Source organism: Microcaecilia unicolor, chromosome 7 (assembly GCF_901765095.1).
Source record: "Microcaecilia unicolor chromosome 7, aMicUni1.1, whole genome shotgun sequence".
NCBI classification, from domain to species: domain Eukaryota; kingdom Metazoa; phylum Chordata; class Amphibia; order Gymnophiona; family Siphonopidae; genus Microcaecilia; species Microcaecilia unicolor.
This window is the reverse complement of record NC_044037.1, coordinates 107,857,790-107,879,037: the sequence shown is the minus strand read 5'-3', so window position 1 is coordinate 107,879,037 and position 21,248 is coordinate 107,857,790. Positions and strand designations below refer to the sequence as shown.

The 21,248-nt window shown below is 46.5% G+C and overlaps 1 protein-coding gene across 3 annotated transcripts in view; it reads right to left on the bottom strand.

Annotated features, from left to right (window-relative positions):
- The window catches only part of LOC115474730 (complement C2-like), a 96,196-nt gene that overhangs the window by 68,911 nt on the left and 6,037 nt on the right, over window positions 1-21,248 (bottom strand). For all 3 annotated transcript variants that reach the window (XM_030210357.1, XM_030210359.1, XM_030210358.1), the window contains exons 3-6: window positions 20,547-20,732; window positions 15,588-15,761; window positions 12,928-13,008; window positions 11,885-11,979 (exon numbers count right to left, since the gene is read on the bottom strand). In XM_030210357.1, the coding sequence (XP_030066217.1) occupies window positions 11,885-11,979; window positions 12,928-13,008; window positions 15,588-15,761; window positions 20,547-20,732 (536 nt within the window). The remainder of the gene's footprint in view (window positions 1-11,884; window positions 11,980-12,927; window positions 13,009-15,587; window positions 15,762-20,546; window positions 20,733-21,248) is intronic.

The following is a 21,248-nucleotide window of genomic DNA, read 5'->3' as shown; positions in this document are numbered from 1 at the left end:
CTGCGACTGCTTCCTCTGCGCTAGCCCCGCCTCTTCAGAAAGAGTATCGGAGGTGAGGCGGGGCTAGCGCAGAGGAAGCAGTTGCAGCAGCGTACAGAGAGACAGCCCTGGCACCGCGTGGATCCGCTGCAGATTTAGCAGCAGAACTAACACCTCTGCCGAAAGATGACAAGGTAGGAGCTAGCGGCAGCATGCTGACGGACCCGGTGCCGTGCAGCTTTGTTGTACAGTTAGGCTGGCGCGCGCTGCCCGACGGAGGGAAGGGAAAGAAGGCCCATTGGGTGCTCCATTGCTGGGTGGGCCTGAGCCCAAATTGGGTAGGCTCAGGCCCGCCCAGGCCCACCCCTGGCTACGCCCCTGATTCTTACTATTCTGTATTTAATCTCCTTTTTTTTACTGTCTACTTATAGTTTTCCATCTCTTTCCCTCACCCAGGCCCTCCCATTCCCCTTAGTACATAAGTACATAAGCACTGCCGTACTGGGACAGACTGAAGGTCCATCAAGCCCAGCATCCTGTTTCCAACAGTGGCCAATCCAGGTCACAAGTACCTGGCAAGATACCAAAACAGAACAATACATTTTAAACTGCTTATCCTAGAAATAAGCAGTGGATTTTCCCAAGCCTATTGAAGGAGTAGCCTAATGGTTAGTGCAGCAGGCTTTGATCCTGACAACCGGGGTTTGAATCCCCCTGCAGCTCCTTGTGACCATAGGCAAATCACTTAATACTCCATTGCCCCACATACAAAAAAACAGATTGTGAGCCCCCTAGAGACAGAGAAAGTACCGTATATAATGTGTATAGCACTGCATATGTCTAGTAGCATCATAAAAATGATTAGTGGTAGTTAATAATGGCTTATGGACTTTTCTTTTAGGAAGATATCCAAACCTTTTTTAAACCTAGCTAAGCTAACTGCTTTTACTACATTCTCTGGCAACAAATTCCAGAGTTTAATTACACATTGAGTGAGGAAATATTTTCTCTGATTCATTTTAAATTTACTACTTTGTAGCTTCATTGCATGCCCCCTAGTCCTAGTATTTTTGGAAAGAGTAAACAAGCAATTCGTGTCTACCCATTCCATTCCACTCATCTAATATAATAAAACGCACCCTCAACGTTCTGAGGACAACGTTCTATGAAGCCTTGAAGCCTGAAGCCCTGAAGCCATGAAGCCTTGAAGCCCTGAAGCCGTGAAGCCGTGAAGCCTTGAAGCCATCTGACGTCACTCCCAGGCTGAGGCTGAAGGGTTCGTGGATTCGTGGTGTGAAGCCTTCAAGCCAGCCAGCCGTCTCTGCCCCGCCCTCGCGACAAAACAAACAAATCCGGAAGCGAAACGTCAGGGAAGGAGGCGGCGCTCCCGACGTCTAGCCTTCCCTTCGCTGTGTTCCGCCTTCAAAACAAGGCGGAACACAGCGAAGGGAAAGCTAGACGTCGGGAGCGCCGCCTCCTTCCCTGACGCTTCGCTGCACGAACCGCCACGGAGGTAAAGTTAAAAAGAATAAAAAAAAAAAAAAGGGATGCATGGATGTGAAGGGGTGGGGGGGCATGGATGCGAAGGGGGGGGCATGGATGCGAGGCATGGATGCGAAGGGGGGGCATGGATGCGAAGGGGGGGGAGAAGAGGGCGGGCCAGGCTGGGACATGGGAGAGAGCGTAGCATGGATGCGAGGGGGGGGGGTCATGGAAGGGCGAGAGGGGACTTGCTGGAAAAGGATGAATGGAGGCGGCAGGGGACAGAGGAGCATGGATGGGTATGGATTAGGAGGGCAGGGCACAGGGAGAGAGGGGAATTACTGGAAATGGATGAATGGAGGGGGCAGGGGACAGAGGAGCATGGATGGGCATGGATTGGGAGGGCAGGACTCAGGGAGAGAGGGAAATTGCTGGATAGGGAAAAATGGAGGGGCCAGGTGACAGATGAGCATGGATGGGCATGGATTGGAAGGGCAGGACTCAGGGAGAGGGGAATTGCTGGATAGGGATGAATGGAGGGGACAGATGGGCATGGATGGATATGGATTGCAGAGCAGGCCTCAGGCAGAGAGGGGAAATGCTGGATAGGGAAAAATGGAGGGGCCAGGTGACAGAGGAGCATGGATGGGCATGGATTGGAAGGGCAGGACTCAGGGAGAGGGGAATTGCTGGATAGGGATGAATGGAGGGGACAGATGGGCATGGATGGATATGGATTGCAGAGCAGGCCTCAGGCAGAGAGGGGAAATGCTGGATAGGGAAAAATGGAGGGGCCAGGTGACAGATGGGCATGGATTGGAAGGGCAGGACTCAGGGAGAGGGGAATTGCTGGATAGGGATGAATGGAGGGGACAGATGGGCATGGATGGATATGGATTGCAGAGCAGGCCTCAGGCAGAGAGGGGAAATGCTGGATAGGGAAAAATGGAGGGGCCAGGTGACAGAGGAGCATGGATGGGCATGGATTGGAAGGGCAGGACTCAGGGAGAGGGGAATTGCTGGATAGGGATGAATGGAGGGGACAGATGGGCATGGATGGATATGGATTGCAGAGCAGGCCTCAGGCAGAGAGGGGAAATGCTGGATAGGGAAAAATGGAGGGGCCAGGTGACAGATGAGCATGGATGGGCATGGATTGGAAGGGCAGGACTCAGGGAGAGGGGAATTGCTGGATAGGGATGAATGGAGGGGACAGATGGGCATGGATGGATATGGATTGCAGAGCAGGCCTCAGGCAGAGAGGGGAAATGCTGGATAGGGAAAAATGGAGGGGCCAGGTGACAGAGGAGCATGGATGGGCATGGATTGGAAGGGCAGGACTCAGGGAGAGGGGAATTGCTGGATAAGGAAGAATGGAGGGGACAGATGGGCATGGATGGATATGGATTGCAGAGCAGGCCTCAGGCAGAGAGGGGAAATGCTGGATAGGGAAAAATGGAGGGGCCAGGTGACAGATGAGCATGGATGGGCATGGATTGGAAGGGCAGGACTCAGGGAGAGGGGAATTGCTGGATAGGGATGAATGGAGGGGACAGATGGGCATGGATGGATATGGATTGCAGAGCAGGCCTCAGGCAGAGAGGGGAAATGCTGGATAGGGAAAAATGGAGGGGCCAGGTGACAGAGGAGCATGGATGGGCATGGATTGGAAGGGCAGGACTCAGGGAGAGGGGAATTGCTGGATAGGGATGAATGGAGGGGACAGATGGGCATGGATGGATATGGATTGCAGGGCAGGCCTCAGGCAGAGAGGGGAAATGCTGGATAGGGATGAATGGAGGGGGCAGGTGACAGACAAACATGGATGGCCATGGATTGGGAGGGCAGGGCTCAGGGACAGAGGGGAATTGCTGGAAAAGGATGAATGGAGGGGGCAGGGGACAGATGGCCATGGATTGGGAGGGCACGGCTCACACTCTCTCTCTCATATACAATGTCTTTCTGACTCTCACTCTCACACACTCTGTCTCACACTGTATCACATTCACTCTCTATGTGCCACACAGTCACTCACACACTCGCTTGGTCTCATACACTCACTCAAACAGAGAATCTGTGTCTCACACACACTCTCTCTCTCGCCCACACACACACACTCTCACTCACACTGTGTCTCACATACACACTTGCACACACTCTCATTCTCACACACACACTCTCTCACAAACACACTCACACCCAGACTCACGCTCTCTCTCACACAATCACACTTTCACTCTGACTGTCAAACAGTCACTCTCACATACACTCTCCCAAACATACACACTCCGAGGAAAACCTTGCTAGCGCCCGTTTCATTTGTGTCAGAAACGGGCCTTTTTTACTAGTTATTTTATAAACCTCTATCATATCTCCCCTCAACCGTCTCTTCTCCAAGCTCTTTCACTTATTCACCAGTTTTTCTTAAACTCTTCCCACTCTTCCCTCTGCTGTCCAGCATCTCCTCTGTCTTTCTGTCATCCCTACCATGCAACATGTTCTCTCTCCCTCTCTCTCTCTATCCTCTAGCCATACAGCAACTCCTTTCTTTCTCTCTGTCTCTCTCCCCCGGCCAACCAGCACTGCCCTGCCTCTCTCTATCTCTTTTCCACATCCAGCCCATCCCTCTCTCTCTTCCCTTCCAGTATCACCCTCCTCTCTTCTACCCATCTAGCATTGCCCCATTTCTCTACCTCTCTTCTCCCGATACATTGCCCCTTCTCTCTTACAATCTCTCTTCCCCCATCCAGCATTGCCCCATTTTTTGCTCACCATCTCTTCCTCCATCCAATAATAGCCCTATTTCTTTCTCTTCCCTCTCCCATCCAGGATTGCTTCATCTTTCTTTCTGTCTATTCCCTCCCCCAATCCATCATGGTCCTCTCTCTTTCCGTACCTTTCTCCACCCTCATCCTGCATTGCCTCATCTCTCTCTGTCTCTCTTTCCCCCATTCAGCATCACTCCGTCCTCTCTCTCTCTCTCTTCCCCTATCCAACATTGCCCCATCTCTCTCTTTGTCTCTCTTTCCCCATTCAACATCAAACTCTCTCTCTCTCTCCCCACTCATGTGTCTCTCTGTCCCCCCTCCATCACACATGGCCCCATCACTCTCTCTCTCTTCTCCCCCATCCAGAATGGCCCTCTCTCTTTTTCTCTCTCCTCCTTCAAATTACAGCATGGCCCTGTCTCTCTCTTTTTATCTCTCTTCTAGTTCCCCCCCAGCAACATCCCCTTTCTCTCTTTGTTTCTTCACCCTCCCTCTTGCTCAACCTCTTGCTGCCCTCCTGGGTTGAGAGCACTGTCAGTGGTAGCAGCAGAAAAACCAACAAGAAAATGTGTGGGACCATTTTGCTGCGTATGCTCCTCTAGCTCTGTCGGTCCTGCCCTCCAACACAGGAAGTTAATAGAAGAGGGGACGGGACTGGCAAAGCTAGTAGGGTATGTGCAGGGACGAGATCTTGTGTATCTTCCTGTAGTTTTACCACTGTCACCGTTGCTGCAGACCTGGGAAGGCAGCGGGAGATTTGCAGTTGGGGCAGGGGAGGCTTAGCCTTTCCAAGTCTTTTATATGGGGCATCTATGCGGCTTTATAACATAGGTGTACAAAACCCATAACAATTGCAGGTAAATGCATTTGCGTAAGTTTATTCCTGCTTGGGAGATCATCTTCATTTAATTGCAGATTTTATAAAATGTGTATATACACTCTATTCCATTCATGCTATGCCCAAACTCCTCCTCTAAAAAATGCCAAAAGTTAAGTCACATGGAGGAGCATAATCGAAGGGGGCACTCAAGATTTCCTGAGGACGTCCTCACAGGACATCCCGGCGAAGGGGCAGGGAAACCCGTATTATTGAAACAAGATGGGTGTCCATCTTTCGTTTCGATAATACGGTCGGGGACGCCCAAATCGTGAAATTTAGGTAGACCTTAGAGATGGTCGTCCTTAGAGATGGTCGTCCCTGATTTTCGGCGATAATGGAAACCGAGGACGCCCATCTCAGAAACGACCAAATGCAAGTCCTTTGGTCATGGGAGGAGCCAGCATTCGTAGTGCACTGGTCCCCCTGACATGCCAAGACACCAACCGGGCACCCTAGGGGGCACTGCAGTGGACTTCAGAAATTGCTCCCAGCCAGGTGCCTAGCTCCCTTACCTTGGGTGCTGAGCCCCCCAACCCCCCCCAAAAAAAACCCCACTACCCACAACTGTACACCACTACCATAGCCCTTATGGGTGAAGGGGGGCACTGTGGGTACAGTGGGTTTGTGGTGGGTTTTGAAGGGCTCACATTTACCACCACAAGTGTAACAGGTGGGGGGATGGGCCTGGGTCCACCTGCCTGAAGGGCACTGCACCCACTAAAACTGCTCCAGGGACCTGCATACTGCTATCATGGAGCTGGGTATGATATTTGAGGCTGGCATAGAGGCTGGAAAAATATTTTTAAAGATTTTTTGAGGGTGGGAGAGGGTTAGTGACCACTGGGGAAGTAAGGGGAGGTCATCCCCGATTCCCTCCGGTGGTCATCTGGTCATTTAGGGCACATTTTTGTGGCTTGGTCCTAAGAAAAAAAAGGACCAGGTAAATGTAGAGAAAATATTCTGTTAATAAAGGGTTAATCATTCTTACAATTTCTAAATATTCTAAGAAGAGGAACAGTTCAGCTCTGACCTTGTGCATTACAAGTAGAACTGAATGTTCTTAGATATGCTTTTTTGCCAGCTAGCTTACTAACAGCCTAGAACTGTAACATGTTTGAAAATGTATTTGTGATGACAGAAACACAGACACCATGTCTCCCTTGTGGAACTGAACGTAGACAGTGTAGGGAAAAGGTTTATAAGAGCGGGGGGGGGGGGGGGGGGGGGGGGGGGGTTTGAGTCAGACAACCTCCTGACTAATGTTGGATTTTTGTCTCCTTGCAAGAAAATAAAGCTGTTTGTCTTTTAAGCCTGTTTGGTGTCTTGGGATTCGTGAGTATATTAATTAAAATTCTTTTAACAGTAAAGTTGTCCAAGTGTTCGTCAGGGACGCCCTTCTTTTATCCATTATCGGTCGAGGACGCCCATGTGTTAGGCACACCACAGTCCCGCCTTCGCTACGCCTCCGACATGCCCCCATGGACTTTGGTCGTCCCTGCGACGGAAAGCAGTTGAGGATGCCCAAAATTGTCTTTCAATTATGCCGATTTGGACAACCCTGTGAGAAGGACGCCCATCTCTTTCGAAATTAAGCCTGATAGAGGAGCATTTCGATATGACATTTAAATCCGACTTTGGGCGTTTTGCTGAAAATGTCCTAAATTCAAGTGGCGAATATAGCAATTTTCAAAACAGAAAAACGTCTAACTTTTTGTTTTGAAAATGGCCATTTGCTAGAAGATTTTGTGCTCAGTGCATCTATCTTTTTGGTCCATTAAAAAAAAAAAAAAAAAGTTCAAGTGAAAAACTCAGAAAATCAAGCCATTAGAATATATGAAGGTCAGCATTCTTAATAGACTGGCCACAAAGACATCCCAGCAGAGAAGTGGGGCACCCTAGGGGGCGCTGCAGTGGACTTCACAGAAAAGGTACCAGGTACACATCTCACCGTTACCCCCTTATACTGTATGGTGAGCCCTCTAAAACCCACCAAAAACCTACTGTACCCACATATAGGTGATCCCTGCAGCCATAAGGACTATTATAGTGGTGTACAGTTGAGTATAGTAGGTTTTTGGTGAGTTCTGGAGGGCTTACATTTTCCACCAGAAGTGTTACAGGTAGAGTGGGATATGGGCCTGGATTCCCCTCTCTACAGTGCACTGCAGGCTACTCCAGGGACCTGCCTGCTGCTATAATCGAACTGGCTATAACATCTGAAGCTGACATAGAGGCTGGTATGAACTGTTTCTTTCACATCTTTGGGGGCTGGTGGGGGGGGGGGGGGTCAGTGACCACTGGGGGATTAAGGGGGTCATGCTTTAATCCCTCCAGTGGTCACCTGGTCATTTAGGGCACCATTTTCTGACTTAGTTGTGATAAAAAAAGATCTGGACCTGAACATCTAAATTGTAGCCCTGGACGGTTTTGTTTTGTCTCATTATGGCAGAAAAACATCCAAGTGTTGGAAACACCCAATCCTACGTCCGACATGCCCCCTTATGATTTGGACACACTGCAGATGAGCTGCATAGCAAAACGTAAAAAAAAACAAATGGGTTTCAAAACTAGCGATTTGAACATTTTGGCAAACAAAACATTCAAATGTCGATTTGTGGCAAATTTTGAACATTTTTCAGTTTCGAAAATGAGCCCCATGATGTAACAGTAGGAGTGAACATTCCCTGTGCCTACCTTTCTTTATAGAATACTAGTGCAAGTGGCAGAAAGCACAAATTTAAGGCATGATCGCTTATAGCAGCCCAATAGCTGGTATAAATGCCCACACCTAAATGTTAGCCGGAATGCACATACATTCTAGCATTCTATAATTTACATGAGTTTTTGCATGCTTTGCCCATGTTCCACCTATTCACATACCCACCAGTAAAATGAGCACCATCAAAAAGAGGACATGTCCAGGTAAATCCAGACATATGGTAACACTACCTTTTACCACAGCGGGTAAAAAGCCCCAAAAAAGAAATGACCGCACTGTAAGTTTGCACTTGTAGTCAACCATTTCAGAGGGAGCACTTACCGCCACTGGCTATTTTAAAAGGTATTCTAGGGGCAGAGTCAGCACTTGACTGGTTAAGTGCCAATATTTAGCGCTTAACTGGCCATGGTAACCGCATAAAAGTCAGTCCTATCTTGATGTGGTAACCAAAGTGCTGAATATCAGACTTAACCAGCTATACTTTAGTCGGCTCCACAAACCTGGAAGTTCAGTGTGAGAGCCAGAATATGGCCTAACACTGAATTTCTGGGGATAACGCCAGCAGTGGTCAGCAAAATGCTGATTGTTGCCAGTTGAACATCAGGCTCAAAATGTTTATTTAGTCTCCTTTTCCAGATATTATGGGGTAATCAATGAAATCTGCTTAACCGAGCAGTGACCTAAAGGAGTAGCCTAATGATTAGAGCAGCAGGCTGAGAACCAGGGAAATCATACTGTGGCTCCTTGTGACCTTTTGCAAGTCACTTAGGGCTTCTTGTACAAAGCCGCAATACCAGTTCTCAGTGCAGCAAATGAGAGAAAGCCCAATCAGTTCCTATGGGCTTCCTCTCATTTGCCATGTGGGAATCGCTAGCGCAGCTTTATAAAAGAAAACCTTAGCCCTCCACTGCTTCAGGTACCAACTTTAGATTGTGAGCCCTCCAGGGACAGACAAATAACTACTATAATAACTACTATACCTGAATGTAACTCACCTTGAGATACAATCAAAAAAACATGAGCTAAATCCAATTAAATAATTGCCCAAGGAAAGTACACGGTCAACCTAGTGCTTTTTTTAAATGTTATTTTGCTTGGGTATCCTAGAAAAACAAAGTGAAAAATCGGTCCTTGCTCTTTAATAGATGTTTAGGCCCTTTTCTTTCCTAGTGGATTGATGGAGCACCAATAAATAACAACCAACCAACCAAGTGAGGTTAGGATCTACAACAGCAGGGGTCCTTTTACTAAGGTGTGCTGAAAAATGGCCTGCAGTAGTGTAGACGTGTCTTTTGGGTGTGCGCAGAATCATTTTTCAGCGCACCAGCAAAAAATGCCTTTTTAAAATTTTTGCCAAAATGGACGTGCGGCAAAATGAAAATTGCCGAGCTTAACAGTAACTTGTCTGCTCCAAGTCCTCTGCCGACTCCTTTGTACATCAAACTCGGGTATACATATAAAGTATCACATACCATGTAAAATGAGTTTATCTTGTTGGGCAGACTGGATGGACCGTTATGTTCCATTTTGGGTCTGAGACCTTACTTCCAGCCACTGACCCAGCAGTAAAATCTCACATGGTAACCAGGCGGTAATAACCTGTCCTGCTTATAATCGAAAGAGAAAAACGCCTATATTGCGACCCAAATCGGGAGATGGGCGTCTTTCTCCCGTGGGCGCCCAAATCGGTATAATCGAAAGCCGATTTTGGGCGTTTCCAACTGCAATCCGTCGCAGAAACGGGTAAAGTTGACGGGGCATGTCGGAGGCATGATGAAGGCGGAACTGGGGCATGGTTATCGGCTGAGGAGAGATGGGTGTCTTTAGCTGATAATCGAAAAAAAAAAAAAAGACGTTTTTATCGCAATTTTGGGTCACTTTTTTGGACCCTTTTTTTTTGACGAACAAGTCCCAAAAAAGTGCCCCAACTGACCAGATGACCACTGGAGGGAATCAGGGATGACCTCCCTGGACTCCCCTAGTGGTCACTAACCCCCTCCCACCAAAAAAACCCCACTTTACAAACTTTTTTTCCAGCCTGTATGCCAGCCTCAAATGCCGTACCCACCTCCATGATAGCAGAATGTGTTCTATCCTCTGACAGCCTTTCCCTTGTTCTGATGTGGCTCTCGGGTGAGTGTGACACCTTTTCTGTTAAGGGCACTGCAGAGTCACATCAGCAATGCATTGTGGTGGGTGTAGGGTATTGGGCTCCGTGAATCCACTAGCTTGTGCCACATGCTCACGATGTTGGTAGTTGGTAGGCTCTACTCCCATGGTGCTTTTCCCTCTGCTGGGTCAGAGTGTGCCCTGTTTTGTTTCCGGTAGTCCATGAGGTAGTGGCCATTTTTGTAAGCCAGTTTTAGATCCCTTTCACGTGTTAGCCACGTTACAGAACTTAGTTCTTACCTTGAATGTGGCTGAAAGAGGGCATTGTACAGCATTCTGCCAGCTCTGACCTACTGCTCATCTCAGTACCAGGGAGACTCGTTGCCAGTGGGGCACAACCTCTGATCTGCAGTTAACTGTGAGTAAGCGTGCTTATTCCAATAAAGGACGTTTTCGGAGAGATTAGTCTTCAGGTGTCAACTGATGTGCCAATGTTATATAGCAGCAACAAGTCCTAGAGGCCTGCATGTATGCAGGTCCCTGGAGCACTTTTAGTGGGTACCGCAGTGCACTTCAGCCAGGTGGACCCAGGCCCATCCCCCCCTACCTGTAACACTTGTACTGGTAAATGGGAGGCCTCCAAAACCCACTGTACCCACATGTAGGTGCCCCCTTCACCCCTAAGAGCTATGGTAGTATTGTACATTTGTGGGTAGTAGGCTTTGGGGGAGGGGGGGTTGGGTGCTCAGCACCCGTGGTAAGGGAGCTATGCATGTGGGAGCGTTGTCTGAAGTCCACCGCACTGACCTCTAGGGTGCCCAGTTGGTGTCCTGGCATGTCAGGGGGGTGAGTGTACTATGAATCGTGGCCCCTCCCATGACCAAATGGCTCGGATTAGGATGTTTTTGAGCTGGGCGTTTTTAGTTTCCATTATCGCTAAAAAAAACAAACGCCTAGCTGAAAAACATCCATTTTTTCGAAAATACGGTCTGTCCCACCTCTTCACGTATCCGTTTTTGGACATAGACGCCATGGAGATAGGCGTTCGCGTTCGATTATGCCCCTCCATGTGCGCCAAATGCCACTTGGCACACGTAGCTGACGCGCGCCAGAAAATAAAAAATATTTTTTGGGCGCGTAGTAGACACATGCTTAAAATGAAATTACTGCAAGGGCCACGCGGTAGCTGTGTGGTAACTCCATACTGGCACGTGTTGGGCGCGCATAGACGCTTACGTGGCTTAGTAAACGGGCCCCTAAGTGCTACAAACAGTTGCCGTGGGAACCAACTCAGTGACATTTATAACTGCATTTTAAGCGCAGTTCCAGGCTGGAGATTTGGGGACAGTCATGGAATTTCTGACCACCTCATCCTGCTTTGGGATGTAAGATGAAAACCAGGACTGTCCCCAAATCTCTAGCCTGGACCTGGGTAACTTGGCATCTCTGTTAGTGGGTATTTTTTGAATGGAAAACATACACATGAGGATTTGGAAGCGTGATCTTTCCTTCCCTAATTATGCCCCTCCCCCTGCCCCAAATGCATCTCAGTGCAGCTAAAGTTCTGCACATTGAAGAATTAACACACTGACATTTATCCACAGTGATAGAGGGCAGTTTTCAGACAGCTGATAAGGCAGATAAGATGAGTTTTACCTGCACAAATTGCTTTGAAAAGTGCCCCTCCCCCAGTGATGAGAGACATGTAAGAAACTGCAGAAATAATAATCCTAGAAGGGAAAACAGGTATCTTTGTGTACAATGTTGTATTTCTTTTTATGTCTGTATTGATGTGTGTATCTATCTATACATGATCATTAATTAGTTGATATAACGCAGGATTGAGCTGTATGTGTGGGTGTCAGTGGTGGAATAGCAAGGGGAGGCGGGTAGGGCTGAAGGGCTCTACCAAGGTACACTGCAAGAAAGGAGAGGAGTCTTTTTTACCTTGTCAATAAATCCTTTTACAAATTCTTTCGCTTTTTGGAAGTTCTCGGTCCCAACACTTCTTGAGGTACAGAGAAGAAAATAGATATGGATGTCTGTTGGATTCACAGTTAAAATACAAAATCAGTAACCAGCCTTTTTCTATTGATCCCAGTGGTGCAATCAGAATTCTCAGAAACAAACGCACAGCCATTTCAAGAGGACATGGCCTAATAGAACATTTTGCAAATCTATCAAAATTTCCCAGGTGGAGAAAGGGAGGAGGAGCCATGTAGTTGCTATCAATTGAGGTGGGGTATAATGAAGCACAGGGAGACCAAAAGGTCAAATAATCAGTAGCAGAGCCAGAGAGGAGAATCTAAGCACGGTTGCCAGGTGGGCGGTTTTCTGCGACCCGCTGCGGGAAATTTTTGTCTGCTGCGGGTCGCAGTTTTTTGGGCTATTTTTTGGGTTTTTCCGCTGTTTTTTGTGCGGTTTTTCGGGCTGCGGGGCGGGGCTAATGATGTTTTGGGCGGGGTTTGTTGACATTTTGGGCGGGGTTGATGACATTTTGGGTGGGGCTGATGACGGAGGAGGCGGGGTTGATGACAGCGGAGGTGGGGTTGATGACGACAGGGGTTGAGCTGATGACGGCAGAGGCGGGGTTGATGACGGCAGAAGCGGGGTTGATGTCGGCAGAGGTGGGGTTGATGACAGTGGGGGCGGGGCTGATGACAGCGGGGGTGGGGGGGTGAACTTTTTGGGCGGGTTTGGGTAACTGGCAACACTGAATCTAAGGTAGTATTTGGTCATACAATTTTGTCAGTTTGAAGAAGTACACAATGAGAGGTTAAGATTGTATCAGGCAGGATGAAAAGGAAATTCAAATGTATCAGCACGATTTCTGTCTCTACCAAAGATCCATCTGCAGAAGTATCAAAGAAGTACATGAATAGTAAAGATGGTCAGTTGATTGAGATTGAGTGGCAGGTGGGGACCGATTAAATAGCACTTCAAATTTTGTTAAGGGAGACAATTAAGAAATATGATAAATAAAGTCTTACTTGTGCCAGCATGTGCCATCAGCTCCTCGTACAAGACCAGCTGCTCAGCAACGAATTTTGGGTCATCATATGAATGTCGCCCTGAAAGAGTAGTATAAACCACTGACATGTATATAGCAAATGAAAAGATGCCTTACACTATCCGGCTAAATGCCGCTGAATACAGAGATGCCATGTTATCCAGTTCCAGGCTGAAGATTTTGGGCCAGTCCTGGATTTCTAACCTAGGGTTACCATATGTCCGGATTTACCCCGACATGTCCTTTTTTTGAGGGCATGTCCGGGCAACCGGACGGGTTTTGCCAATCTGCCCGTTTGTCCGGATTTCTGGACAAACAGGCAGGCTGGTGGGCGGGCTGTCCTGCCCATTTGTCCAGAAATCCGGACAAATGGGCAGATTGCTAGCCTTCCCTCCCCTTACTTACTAGTGCCCTGGTGGTCTAGTGACCTCTTCCGCCTTCGGGGCAGGAAAGAGCCCCCTCTTTCCTGCCCAGAGTGCTGCTGCATGTATTCTTCCTGTTGCTGATCCTCGGAGCCAATTCAAAATGGCCACCGAGAGTTGAAGTGACCTCGTGAAACTTCAACTCTCGGCGGCCATTTTGACTTGGTGCCGAGGATCAGCAACAGGAAGGATGCATGCAGGGCAGCGCTCCGGGCAGGAAAGAGGGGGCTCTTTCCTGCCCCGAAGAGGTCACTAGACCACCAGGGCAGCAGTAAGGTAAGGGGAGGGGGGCGACGGGGTATGTGACAGGGGGGAGGGGAAAATGTGACAGGGGCGGAGCGAGGGTATGACAGGGGGTGGAGTGAGGGTGTGACAGGGGGCGGGGTGGGTGTGAAATGGGGCAGGGCGGGGTGTGTGGTGGGGCGGGTCATGTGTCCTCCTTTTTGGGGGACAAAATATGGTAACCCTATTCTAACCACCCCATCCTGCTTGGTTATGGAACTTGCAGCACTGATTTCAATGACCAGGATCAGGCACTACAAATCCCACACTGCTTTTGAATGTAAGTTCCAAACCAGGACTGGCGCCAAATCTCCAATCTGGAACTGAGTAACTTGGCATCTCTGTGAATATGTCAGATTAGCACAGGACAAGCAATTTAAATGGTCAGAAGCTGTTTTTGGCCATTTACATTGCTTTGAATATTGACCCCTTTTGTTCCAAGAGTCAGCCATTAAAGAAGAGGAAAGTAAAGAAAAAAAAATATAGCCATTCAGGTCCATCTGGGGTATCTGAGATCAGTAGCATGAACTTCCTTTAAAGGAAGATTTTTATCAAACAAGATAGCAAAGCCACCACCCTGCTTGGTCTATCAATGCTTGGCTGTAAAGGAGTAATCCCAAATGTGCTGCTTGAAGCAGTATCCACTCAACACCTGGTTTAAACTAGGTTTTTGGTTTTTTTTTAAACAGTGCAAGATGATGTGAAATGGTCAAATTCATTAATAGCAGTGCTTGTGCTTAAGGGATCAGTGGAGCCGAGTTTGCATGGCACACATTGTCCGCCAGATTGTATATAGATTGCCCATATTTAGGCATGGATCCCAGATTCGTGCACAAACGAGCCTTTATGAGCCTTTAATAATCAGTAATTGGTGTTACTTGGCACTCATTGAGGTTTACACATGAATGTGTCCTGCATCCTAGTCTATAAAACGGACGCCTACATGTTAATAACATGCAACTCAAAAGGGGACGTGACCATAAGAGAAGCATGGGTGAGTCAGGGGCATTCACAGAAATTAGGCACAATGTTATAGAATAGGGTCATTTGCATATCAGCATCTACACCATATTTCAGCAGGCGTGTTGCATCCAAAATTAGGCACGAGATCTGTGCTAAGCTAGTATTCTGTAAAGGGTGCTCCGCGCAGATCGCCCTCTGCAGAATACTGGTTTAGCATGGATCTTCCCGGCACCTAATTTGGGTGCCATTATAGAATTCCCCCTTGTATGTGTAGAAATCGTCTTCAGCATCCTGGGCTTCCCCATTGCCCACTCCAAGGTGCAGACTTATAGAAAAAAAACAGTTTACATGCCCAAAGCACATCCCTAGGAACACTTCCAGTAAATGCATCTTAAAGTATATATCTTGAGGAACACCCTCCATAAACCACTACTAAATGGACTTGGGAAAAATCCACAATTCCAGGAATAACATGTATAGAATGTTTGTACGTTTGGGAAGCTTGCGAGGTGCCCTTGGCCTGAACTGGCCGCTGTCGTGGACAGGATCCTGGGCTCGATGGACCCTTGGTCTTTTCCCAGTGTGGCATTACTTATGTACTTATTCTTCTAGCTATCCTGAAAGAGGGCAGTTTTCAGACCATCAATTTGTGTGTTTCAATCATTACTTAACCGTATAAATGCTATGGAAGACTGCTTCCCAAACATTTTTCATTTCTCCTCTAAATCAATATAAAGATGCATCTTTACATTTCAGTAATAAATCTCCTCATGAAGATGTTTTGGTTTGGTTTGGGGTTGTTGTTGTTACATTTGTACCCCGCGCTTTCCCACTCATGGCAGGCTCAATGCGGCTTACATGGGGCAATGGAGGGTTAAGTGACTTGCCCAGAGTCACAAGGAGCTGCCTGTGAGACTTAGAGGGGAAGGGAGGAGGGGTGAGACTTAGAGGGGAAGGGAGGAGGGATACTCACCCTCACACCTGGGCTCTTTGCCTGACCACTGCCCATCTGTCTTGCAAGTGCGAGAAGAGGACCCTCGCAGAACCAGACTCTGAAAGCAGCTGTACTGGACCACTTTCCCTTCCTTAAAGAACCTTCCTTGGCGATAACCTCCTAGGGGAATCCCAGGATTGGGGCAAAAGGTCTCTGTGGAGAAAGACTAAGTTTGTAAAGACACTAGAATGTCAATCACGTGAATCTAAAAGTTATAGCACAGCAGGAGGAGAAGTTATGAAGACATTAGAGCAGGACCATTAGGAAGAATGAGAGACTACAGAATCACAGAAATACAAATTATGAAGCTGATCAAGATGGCATGGACCATCTGGTATGCCTATTGTATATTAAACAGATTAGGATCCGAAAGCACCAGGTTCTCAAACTTTTTATGTAAAGGGCCACATACATTTTCAAAAGCATTGATAGGACTAGGTAAAAATTTGAATTTCTTCCTTCAGCATCTCCCTCTCTCCTTAACATTTCCTTTCTTTTTTTGCTTCTTCCACCTAGCATCTTCCTTCACAACGCCCCCCCCCCCCCAATCTCCTGCTCCCCTCCTACTCTTCCAATAAAGAATTAAGAGGAATTGCCCGTTGCAATTTCTCCCCTCTTTTTTACACCTGTTCCCAGTGTTTCCTCTATTCCTTCCCCATTCCCCCAGTGTCTTCCTCTCCCCCTACCGTCTTCCTTCACTCTTTCCCCCTCATCCAGTGTGTTACCTCTTCCTTTCCATGTGTGATCTGGGGACATCAGTAATGTTATAAGGAGCTGGATATGGAATTCATTGAACTCAGTATAAAATAATTGACATGAAATGTTTTCATGTACAAAGATTTTTTTTCAAATATTGATTGCTTAGGACTAGGACCTATCATTAAATTGTTTGGACTTATGCTAGGACAGCTTCATAAGTAAAACCAAAGAGCCCAACACATGATGGCCCTTATGACCCATCTCTCTCTGCCTTTCTCTTTGCCTATGTCAGCTGTTGAGGGCAATAAGATACACTAGAGACTGCAGGAAGAGCATTAGAGCATAACAGGAGTCGACATGTCAAAACAATTATTTTAGGAAGAGGAGCTACTGTGTGATTCATTTGTATCCTCAGGGTACTACAGTGACTATATAGAGAGAAGCTAGTGTCAACTGTGCAAATCAAGAAGTCACAGCAGCAACCCTAGAAAGAGTGTAAGTCTACAAATTATATTAGCTTTATTGGAAGAGTGGCTAGAGTACGAACTATAAGACGAGGTAGTCAGAGTTCAGCAGCTAACTGTTGGGGGTTTCTGTGGGATAATGAAGTATTTTTTGTTTGTATGTTTGTTTTTATTATTATTATAGACCAGTGGCGTCTATTCCATACATCATTAAAATAATGGAAGCACTGGTGACTAAACAAGTGGTATCATATTTGGACTAATTTGATTTATTACATGATAAACAGGCTTTCGTACTAATTATAGTACAGAGACGTTTTTAATTTCATTATTAGATTACATAAGAATGCTTCAAGGTAAGAAACTAGGAGCCCTTATTATGTAATTAGATCTGTCTTGTGCTTTTGATTTGGCAGACCATGTAGTCCTGTTAGGAATCTTGAGTAGATTTGGAATAATGGGCAATGTCTTGTCATGGTTTGAGGGCTTTTTGACTGCTAGAGCTTATTGTGTTAAATTTCTGGGTAACTTATCTGCCAACTGGTCCTCACTGTTGGGTTAACCCCAGGGTTCATCCCTGTCACCGATTGTATTTAACGTTCTGATGTCATCATTAGGAAGACTTTTAGAGAAAGAAGCATATGAAAGTTATATATATGCGGACAATATTACTAAATGGGTATTTCCCATTATGCTGATTTATATGATGTCTATGTTGCAATATCTCACTGCCTTTCTCTTATTTCCAAATGGATGACTTCCCATTATTTCAAACTAAATAAAGATAAAACTAAGTTTCTGTTAATTAAAACTAAAGTAACTCAGGAATTTAAATCTAATTTGATCATTGATGGAGAAAGATTTACCCTCGGACAATCTATAAAGATTCTGGGTATTAATTTAGATAATAATTTGACCTTGGAGTCCCAGATAAATTCTATTGTGAAGAATTCTTTTTACATTACGAGAAAATTAAAGGCCATTCATAAATTTTTATCAGTTGATCAGTTCAGACTTGTAGTTCAGTCACTAATTCTTAGTAGACTGTATTACTGTAAGATCATTTATTTGGATTTGCCAAAATATTTATTGAAAAAATTACAAACCATTCAGGTCGTAGCAGTTCGCTTGATTTATCCTCTTAGAAAATCAGACAGAATTACAATTTATTATGGCAAATTGCATTGGCTCCTGGTTGAGGCCCAGATATTATTTAAATTAGGATGTATGTTATGGAAAATTGCTCATGGATTAGCTCCACAATATTTAATTTCTATTGTACATTATACGTTAGGAAGAACACTATATAATACTCAACATTTTCTTCTGTTTGATTTTCAGAACCCTAATGACATCTTTGGGAAGAAATATTTTACATGCTTGTTCGCATATCAGGCTGCTAAGTTTTGGAAGTTTCTGCCTATAAAACTACAGTTTTTATTATGTTATGATATATTTAAGAAAGGCTTAAAGACGTTGCTGTTTTCTCAATATATGGAAAGGAAATAGTGTGTTCGGATTCTGTTATACTTTTTGAAAATGTTACATCCTAGACACTTTGAGGGGCATAATCGAAAGAGACGCCCAAGTTTTGCTGAGGACTTCCTCACAAAACGTCCTGATGGAGGGGCAGGGAAACCCGTATTATCGAAACAAGATGGATGCCCATCTTTCATTTCGATAATACGGTCGGGGACATTGAAATCTTAAAATTTAGGTCGTCCTTAGAGATGGTCATCCCTAGACTTGGTCATTTCTGATTTTCGGCGATAATGGAAACCAAGGACGCCCATCTCAGAAATGACCAAATGCAAGCCCTTTGGTCGTGGAAGAAGCCAGCATTTGTAGTGCACTGGTCCCCCTGACATGCCAGGACACCAACCGGGCATCCTAAGGGGCACTGCAGTGGACTTCATAAATTGCTCCCAGTTACATAGCTCCCTTACTTTGTGTGCTGAGCCCCCCAAACCCCACTACCCACAACTGTACACCACTACCATAGCCCTTATGGGTGAAGGGGGGCACCTAGATGTGGGTACTGTGGGTTTCTGGTGGGTTTTGGAGGGCTCACATTTACCACCACAAGTGTAAGGTAGGGGGAGGGATGGGCCTGGGTCTGCCTGCTTGAAGTGCACTGCACCCACTAAAACTGCTCCAGGGACCTGCATACTGCTGTGATGGACCTGAGTATGACATTTGAAGCTGGCATAGAGGCTGGCACAAAATATTTTTAAATATTTTTTTGAGGGTGGGAGGGGGTTAGTGACCACTGGGGGACTAAGGGGAGATCATCCCTGATTCCCTCCGGTGGTCATCTGGTCATTTCGGGCACCTTTTTGTGGCTTGGTCGTAAGAAAAATACGACCAGGTAAAGTCGCCCAAGTGCTCGTCAGGGACGCCCTTTTTTTTCGATTATGGGTCAGGGACGTCCAAGTGTTAGGCACACCCAAGTCCCACCTTCGCTACGCCTCCGACACGCCCCTGGGAACTTTGGCTGTCCCTGCGACAGAAAGCAGTTGGGGACGTCCAAAATCGGCTTTCGATTATACCGATTTGGACGACCCTGTGAGAAGGACGTCCATCTTCCGATTGGTGTTGAAAGATGGGAGTCCTTCTCTTTCGAAGATGAGCCTGTTTGTGATATAGTGTCTTTCTGTAATCCACTTTGAACTATGCACATGGAATTAGCGGGATATAAGAAAAATAACTGTAACTGTTATCTGCTTAGGTTTAAGCGGGGTATATGTTTTATAAATAAATATGAGTGAAGTTATATTAGGGACTATAAAAAGAGAGAATAGACTGTTAACTATCAGGCTTATTTTTGAAAGGGATCGCCGGCGGTCTTCCGACACAAATCGGGAGATCACCGGCGATCTCTTGATCCTGGCCAAATCGGTATTATCGAACGCCGATTTTGGCCGGCCCCAATTGTTTTTTCATTGCGGCGCTGGCCAAACCTTCAAGGGGGCGTATTAGTAGGGTAGCGAAGGTGGGAAGGGGCGGGGCGGGGCGGGTGTGGTTACGAGATGGCTGGCTTCCCCTTATAATGGAAAAAAAAAGGCCGGCTCGAACGAGCATTTCGCCAGCTGGACTTAGTCCATTTATTTTTAGGAGCAGGTCCCAAAAAAGTGCCCCAACTAACCAGATGACCACCGGAGGGAAGCAGGGATCACCTCCCCTTACTCCCCCAGTGGTCACCAACCCCCTCCCACACACACAGAAAAAAAAAAATTAAAACATTTTTTGTCAGCCTGTATGCCAGCCTCAAATGTCATACCCTGACAGCAGTATGCAGGTCCCTGGAGCAGTTTGTAGTAGGTGCAGTGCACTTCAGGCAGGTGGACCCAGGCCCATCCCCCCCTACCTGTTCCACTTGTGGTGGTAAATGTGAGCCCTCCAAAACCCCTCAAAACCCACTGTACCCACATGTAGGTGCCCCCCTTCACCCCTTAGGGCTATGGTAATGCTGTAGAGTTGTGGCCAGTGGGTTTTGGGGTGGATTTGGGGGGCTCAGCACCCAAGGGAAGGGTGCTATGCACCTGGAGGCTAATTGTGTAATTTTTTAAATTTTTTAGAAGTGCCCCCTAGGGTGCCCGGTTGGTGTCCTGGCATGTGAGGGGGGCCAGTGCACTATAAATGCTGGCTCCTCCCATGCCCAAATGCCTTGCATTTTTTCCGGGTGTCAACTGTGTATCAACAAATTCCAGTAGAGACTATAGGAAACAGGTTATGATACATATGGCACTAAATATAATTTTGAAAGGTTACTCACCTCCCTTGTCACAAATAGTGATACTCCCACTCCACTCGCCATTGGGAAGGCAAGTTCGGTTGGGTGAACCAAACATTCCATAGCCCTCCTCACATTCAAACTGAATTGTATCACCAACACGATACATTTTCTTGCGAGGGTAGACATGACCATTCTCCAGGTTGATGGACCCAACACACATGTATGCTGTCATAGTACATAGGTGAGAAATAAAAAGCTTAACAAATAAAAATGCAGTTGCCATTCTCAACAATTTCACTAATATGAGCCTTTTATTATCTCAGCTAGATAATCCTTGACTTGGAGCTTTGGGATGTTAGTTTATATAGAAGACAGTGATCAAGAGGTTGACAACAGAAAGCCATAAAATAGTTAATACAAAAACAAGAAAAAAACAAAAAATAGAGAGAATAGCAAAGCATCGACTTGAAGAGTTACATAAGTACATAAGTATTGCCACACTGGGATGGACCAAAGGTCCATCAAGCCCAGCATTCTGTTTCCAACAGTGGCCAATCCAGGTCACAAATACCTGGCAAGACCCCCAAAATGTTCAATTTTATGTTGCTTGTGTATGCAAATGCTCAAAATGTTGTTAACAAAATCACAAACCCGGAGACCTCCATAGCAGAGGTAGACTTGAATACAGCTGCAATCACTTGGGGGAGGGGAAAAGGCATTGAGAAGACAGGGCAAGAGTAT